Here is a 6,607-nt window from a genome sequence, read left to right as displayed (position 1 = left end):
TCGCGCTTTTAAATTCGGGGCCCACTCCCCCCACTAACCTCTCTTACATCAGGCACAGCCACTGCGCCAGTCTCCCTTGAGGAACACCAGCGACGTAAAGCACTGCTGCGTCCTGGCGCAGAAGCCTCGATCGCCGTCGGAGCACGTATACTCGTTGCGACCAGCTTTACCCGCGGCCGGGGTGTCACAGGTGCACCGGGGGGTGGCCTTCCAGACGTTCTCCTCGAGCCGACTGATGAGCTCGGACGGCAGCACGACGTCTACGCCGCCGCTCGCCTCGAGCGCAGTCGCGATGGTCAGCACGTCTGCGTACGAGTGGCTCCATACGTGCACCGGAATGATCGAGTAGCCATCCGGGGAGGAGCTCACACGCGGCATGGAGAGGAGCCGTGAGATCATTGGCTTGACGCCGAGCGTCGTCCCTTTGTCCCCATCGCCCCACAAGCTCACGCGGCCACTGATCAGCACCTTGCCGTCTCCACCTCCCTCTTCACCTCCCTCTCCACCTCGCCCTCCATCCCCTTTCTCTCCTCCACTGCCACTGCCAGCTCCCTTGCCGCGCCCCTTGCCCTCCCCACCACCACCACTGCCATGCCCGCGCCACATGCGGCCCTCCAGCTGGCTGTAACCCCCACCCCACGGGTAGTACAAGGCAGCAGAGACAGTTGGCTCCTGGAGGAGGGCGGCGACGGAAGCGTTGTCGGGAGGGGCGTTCGTCTGTGCCAGTATGTTGAGCAGTTTCATCGAGGAGCGACGCATCCCCTCAGCGGTGAGGGAGGCAAATGGAGCGCGAGAGGGGGCAGGCCATGCCTGAGGGAAGGTGTACCCAACGCCAGAGGGCCCGGCGATGAGCTCGTCCATCGGGGTGCGCGTGCGATTGATCCAGGAGAGGGTGGCGGGGGAGAGGAAGGCGGTGGCTGGGCTGAAGGTCCACCCGAGAGGGGTTCGGCCGCGCTGCGTGCTCCCCCACCATGTGGTGTCTGTGGAGAAGGGGCCGAGCGTCCACTGCAAGTTGTCCCCATCGGTCATGACGAATGCCACAGTGTGGCGAGGAGGCGATGGCGGAGGTGGAGGTGAAGGAGGCGGAGGCGGAGGCGGTGGAGGAGTTGGCAGCGATCGGGCCGAGGGGCCAGCGTTGCTGAGCGCCGCGAGGTTGATGCAATAATCGGAGGCGTGCACGTAGACTGCATACTGGTTGGTGGAGGATACGAACTCGTTCTCTGCACCCCAGCCCAAGGCGACGCCGAGTGGGGTGCGCGTGCTGATGTGGTCGCGCGACGCGAGAAGGGCTCGCTGCGCGTCTGGCTCGCTGTCGAAGGCAAGCGAGGCCGCACGCGAGAAGGTGGCGTAGTCACCGAGGAACTGAGCTTTGGCAGGCGACTGGAAGACGAAGACGTCGCGCGAGAGAGCCGCCAGCACTCCTGGTCGCTTGAGCACGTCGCCAACCGTCCACCTACGCGCGTCGACGTGCATGGGAATGCCGGCGGCCTCGAGCTGTGCTGCGAGAGCCTCACCAGCGGCCACGATGAGGCCGTCCTCAGCCGCCGCGAGCGGAGCGCGGACTCGCCCATGCCCACATGTGCTGCGCAGGTGGGCATGCGCGTCAGTGAGGCACAGCACCCGTGTATTACACATATGCACATTGCCCTCGGGATCACGTCTCCTTGAAAGGCGGCCGCCGACGGCCAGCCGGAGCGCAGGCCCGCTCCGGCGCGAGCGAGCCGAGCTGCTCTGCAGACGATAGCGCCACGCACGTTGTCGAGCCCTCGGCGAGGATGAAACCCTTAACCTCGCTCGCGAAGCGGGTGGCGACGGCTGGCACGCTGGCCATCATCATGCGCCTGCGTTGCCTGCGTTATCCCTCCTCTGCGACTCCCTCAAGGCCGGCCGAGCCTCTTTCCACCCAGTGAAGAGCTTCCTCAGCCACTCGATGTGTTCCTCTCTCTTCATTATGCGCGCCGTAGCCTCATCATTGAGCTGGATCCACCTCTGCACCGCGCCCGTCGCCGCCTCGGCCACGACTTGCAAGTTCCTCGTGACCCCGGCGCCAAGGTCCCTCCGACTCTTCTCCGAGAGATCATCTACCAGCGCCGGCAACTCCCCCCCGACGGCTGGGGCTAGTGCATCGTACCCGTCCTCATCCAGCACCCTATAGCGTGAGCCCATCAGCGCAGCGACATGCGCTGTCCTCAGCGTCTTCAGCGTATCCTTGGAGTCGGGTGCCGCCTGGGCTACTTTGCTGATCGCCGTCCCCGTCTGCGCTCGCGCTACTCTGAGGAACCATCTGGCCTGCTCCCTATTCCCCAGGCAGGCGCCGCTAAGCAAGTGCGCCATCGTCGCTCTAGGTGGGTTCTCATCTTCCTCGGTCCATTGCTGCGCGGCTTTCCGCACGACCGGACACAGCGGGTCTCGCTTTAGTGCCGCCCTCCTCGCCGCGTCCCTCGCGGCCTTACAGACGAGGCAGCCCCTGAGTTCGCTCCTTGTGGCGGCGCCCGGGGTCTCTCTCCCCGCCTCTCCCCGCATAATCCTCTCGTGGTGCGCTCCGTGTGGCACCCCCGCCTGCTGCCGCACACGCGCCCCCATGACGGTCTTTGTCACCACGTTATGATCATCCACGTCGGCGAATTCAATCTCGCGCTCGCCGTGCTGATCCTTGATCCGCTGGCGCTTGTCCCATTTGTATCTCGTCGTTCCCCTGACCACATCGCTCCACAGCGTCCCCGTCACCCTGCCGTGTGCGACCCCGCCGTGAGCCCCTCGCCGAGCCGTCCTCGCACCCACTCGTTCGTGTGGCCGCGTGTGGCGTAATAAATCCTCCGGTCCAGTACGTCTCCCCTCCACTCTCCGTCTGCCGTCCTCCGGCGGTCCGTGTATAGACACGGGCGTGTCCTCACTGCTCCACGGATGACGGCGGTGGCATCCTCAATCTCGCTGGCCCCCATGTATGCAGTCGCCGCTGCGTCGGCGTAGGCGTTGCTAGCGCACCCCGCGTCGAGGAGAGGATTCGGTTCGGCGTCACGGCGGGGCCGAGCCCGGGGGGTGGGTGCGGCGGCGGTGGCGGCAGGAGGCGGCAGAGGACGAGGCTGGTGTTGGCTAAGGCCGTCGCTCGCCGAGGCTGCGGCGGAGGCTAGGGGAGGGGGTGGAGGCGGCGACCGCCGAGGCCAATCGGTCGGCCGTGGCAGCTCGCGCTTGTGCGGCCGGGCTCGGCGTTCGCCCATACACGGAGGGGGGGGGGGGCGGGGCAACAGGGAGTAGGCAGTAGCCCAGGGGCGTTAAGGGGGCACACACACACTCGAGCCAACGAAAAGATTTTTTCGTTTTCAAAACATAATTGCGCTCATCACCACTCGTGGGTTGCACTCTCTCAATCATGCGCGACTGGGCGGACGCGGAGCAGTTCTGCCGACCAGAGCAACTCTAACACTCACTGTTCATTCGTGGGGCATGCTCCCGGGCGGCCGGGGCACGCAGCTGGGCCTGAGGAATTAGCGACCTCGGCGCACCGCCCAACCCCGACGTCAGCGAGGCCGACTCGCCCACGCTCCGGGCGGCGCGCGCGCAGCAGCTGGCGATCCTAAAGGGGTGGCTCGAGGAGCGCGCCGCGCCCACAGTGGCGGTGGCGTGAGGGCTTCGCTCACAGATAGACGGACGCCAACGTCCGGTGCTGCAGTAGTCCTAAAAATTGGGCTCCTCACCCTCCTTGGGCGACTTTGATGTGGGGCCTGAACCCCTTCCCTTTCTGGGCGCGAAACTGAAAAAGAAAAAACGCCCCATCGTTTTTGTCAGTGTGATTCACGCACTCACTCACTCATATGCCTCCGTACGGCATGCAATCGAGCTTAACTCTCCGCGCAGTTCTCGCTGCGGCACGCCACGTAAAAATAGCGTAATGTCTGTGCAGCACAACGGCAGCATCTCCCGCACTCTCGTCAGCACAGACGCGCAAACCACGCAAAAGGGCTCGGACATCCATGCAGCCGCGAGTAGTGCGAGTGCTGAGGTGCTGCTCCGGCAGGAGTTGGAAGAGAAGTTGCGGTCACAACCAAGGAGCTCGCTTCTGAGCAGCGCTCTGCGAGCGCTGTGAAGAGGGCGCTCGCGCCGGGGCGGGCTGAGCTTGCTGCGGCACTAGAGCTTAGGCGTTCCGACCGCGGCAACCTGAGGACAGCGCAGCTGGCTGTTAAACGCGACATCAAAGCGGCCGAGCGGATGGCCGACGAGGTAAACACACAGCTCGAACTGAGTGCGAGTGGCGTATCGGCGAGATGCGTGCCAAGATGCAGGCTGAGCTGCGCGAGCAGCTCGCCGCGCTGCAGATTTCGATGGAGGCAGAGGCGAGGCGCGCTGATGCCGCAGAGGCGGAGAGGTCAAGGATGTACGACAAGATGGAGGGGATTATGCGCACGCGAGAGAGGTTGATAGTCGCACTCGCAGAGGCGCAGCGCAAGCGCGAATATAGTGATTGTTTAGAGATATACGTAGCGTTACAGTCGCACGGTCGTCGCCCTCCCACTGTGTGCGCCGCGCCCGCGCGGACCCCGGAGAGCTGCTGCGCGTGCACAGACACTCAGACAGCGTTGCGCGAGCATTGGAGAGGCCAGCCTGCTTCTCAGCGTGTCGCGAGTGCTGTGTCTCTGCCTGCCTTGAAGCTGGGTGCGGCGGGGGAGTCTCTCGTGGTTTTTTGTTACACGATTTACGGACTCACGGATTTACGGATCCACCCCCCTCCCTCCCCGTCCCGCGGTCCGGCCGTGAGACGCGCATCTACGAATCAAAAGTTGGTGCCGGCACCATGTCGTGTACGGCTTAGGGCTTTATGGTTTATGTGCGCTCGGACATATCAACAAGTACAAGTAACAAGATCAGATACACAAAATAATACAACCCCGCCCTGTTAGGACAACAAGAAATGTTCAGAACGCCCAACACGCTTGGGCGCCTCAGCCGCCCAACCGGGGAGCGCCTCCGGCTCCGCTCAGCGCCAGCCGCTTGAGCACATCATACGTCGGCAGGAAAATCGCGAAGCCCGGCCCGGCGTACAGAAACCGGCCCACCAGCCCCGCAAAGAGCGCCGCCGGCCCCTCCGCGCGAATCAGCTTGGCGAGGCAGTCGATCGGGCCGCGGTAGCTGAAGACGTCCGGGTTGGCGCCCGCCACCTGCAGCCGCGTCTTCACGACGTCGATCGGGTTGGTCGCCGCGGCGGCGACGCCGGCGCTCGCAAAGGTGTTTGCGACGCCGAGCAGATAGCGTTCCTCCGTCTTCACGCCGAGCGCCGCCTCCGCCTCCTTGAGCTTGCCCAGCGCGGCGAAGAAGATGCCGTTGAAGGGCACCCAGACGAGCTGGTGCGGCAGAAAGGCGCGGTAGAAGCCCGCGAGCCCCTCGGCGGAGAGGATGGTGCGCAGCGCCGCCGCGCTGCTCGCCGTCGAGCCGACCTGCGACTTGAGCTGACCGTCGATCGCGCAGCGCTCCACGACGATGTCGCGAGGGATGTAGGCGATCGAGGCGAGGAGCTGGGCGTTCATCCCCACGGCAAAGTCCGTGAGCGCTGTGCCCTCGCCGAGCGTCTCCTTGCTGAGCTCGGCGCCCGCCATGTACTATTGCACAGGAGAGGAGAGAGAGGTCAGTCATCAGTCATCACACAGAGCGTGTGAGGGTTGGGTCAGTGTAGCCGCTGGCTGACCAGTCCACGCGCGAGCGGTGTGAACAGCACGTTGAGCCCGAGGCCCTTGTAGAAGGCGCCGACACCCTCAGTGCGGTAGATGGTGCGGATGGCATCTCCAAAGGACGAGTAGGCGGTGAGCGAGCGGTCCGCTCCCTGCACCATCATCCGCGTGCGCACGACCAGCGCAGGAAGCACGACCACCTCGGCGATGGAGCCGGCTGCGCCCCCGAGGAGGACCGAGGTGACGGGAGAGATGGGCTGCTGCTCGTCCATGCACGTTCGTGCTTCTCAGCACGGCAGCTCTCAGCCGGCGGCAGCTCTCGCCGGGACCGGGGTACAGCGGCTGTTCTCCGCCGCATTTCTTTTTGAGAGGTGAGCCTGTGTGTGTGCCAGTCCGCGCCAGTCTGCGCCCTTGTCGTGCCAGTGTGCTGTGAGAGAGGCTTGTATCTTAAGAATTCTTTTTGAGAGCGCCTTCGTCGCATTCTGCGCTTCGCGAGCATTCGCGTAATATGATCGTTTGGGACTTTGCAAATTCAAGCAAGGGAGAAAAAGAGGGAGGAGCGCGTGCGCATCTTCCGAGCAGTGGTGTTGGCCAAAGCTTTCCGGCGGAGCACGAGCTGTGAAATAGCCCTGGTAGAGAATTGGGTAGAGGCTCGACACACCGAAGACCACGCCCGCCATGCAGAATATCGCAAAGACCGCGACGGCAATATCTATGCGTCTTGCTGAACCTGACGCTACGCGCACGCATGATTGGTGCAGTATCCGATGAAGTCGAATCAAATGAAGAGGTGCGAGAGGGGTGTGAGAGCCCCATCGGTCGTGAATGAGGTGGCCATTCTTTTAGCTCGATCGACTCAGGCTCGATAGCCGAGAGATGTATCGAGCAACGGAGGGGCCGCCGCCCTGTCGCCGCATAGGAAGAGGCGCTCCATCGCCGGGCTCGTG

The 6,607-nt window shown here is 64.1% G+C and overlaps 2 protein-coding genes across 2 annotated transcripts; both read right to left on the bottom strand.

The window, feature by feature from the left end:
• Positions 1-48: 48 nt before the first annotated feature.
• On the bottom strand, positions 49-2,334 carry EMIHUDRAFT_122254 (hypothetical protein; the record flags this gene model as incomplete). Its single annotated transcript, XM_005790658.1, has 2 exons — positions 49-1,453; positions 1,988-2,334. The coding sequence occupies 2 exons, from the start codon at positions 2,332-2,334 to the stop codon at positions 49-51; spliced, it is 1,752 nt and encodes a 583-aa protein (XP_005790715.1).
• A 2,486-nt stretch (positions 2,335-4,820) lies between these two features.
• EMIHUDRAFT_460467 (hypothetical protein) lies at positions 4,821-5,982 on the bottom strand. Its single transcript, XM_005790657.1, has 2 exons — positions 5,678-5,982; positions 4,821-5,591 (listed from the first exon to the last, which is right to left on the bottom strand). The coding sequence occupies exons 1-2, from the start codon at positions 5,930-5,932 to the stop codon at positions 4,938-4,940; spliced, it is 909 nt and encodes a 302-aa protein (XP_005790714.1). The 5' UTR covers positions 5,933-5,982; the 3' UTR covers positions 4,821-4,937.
• Positions 5,983-6,607: the final 625 nt, after the last annotated feature.

The sequence above is a fragment of the Emiliania huxleyi genome (assembly GCF_000372725.1).
Source record: "Emiliania huxleyi CCMP1516 chromosome Unknown EMIHUscaffold_1191, whole genome shotgun sequence".
Classification (NCBI taxonomy): domain Eukaryota; phylum Haptophyta; order Isochrysidales; family Noelaerhabdaceae; genus Emiliania; species Emiliania huxleyi.
This window is presented reverse-complemented; position numbering and strand designations above follow the sequence as displayed.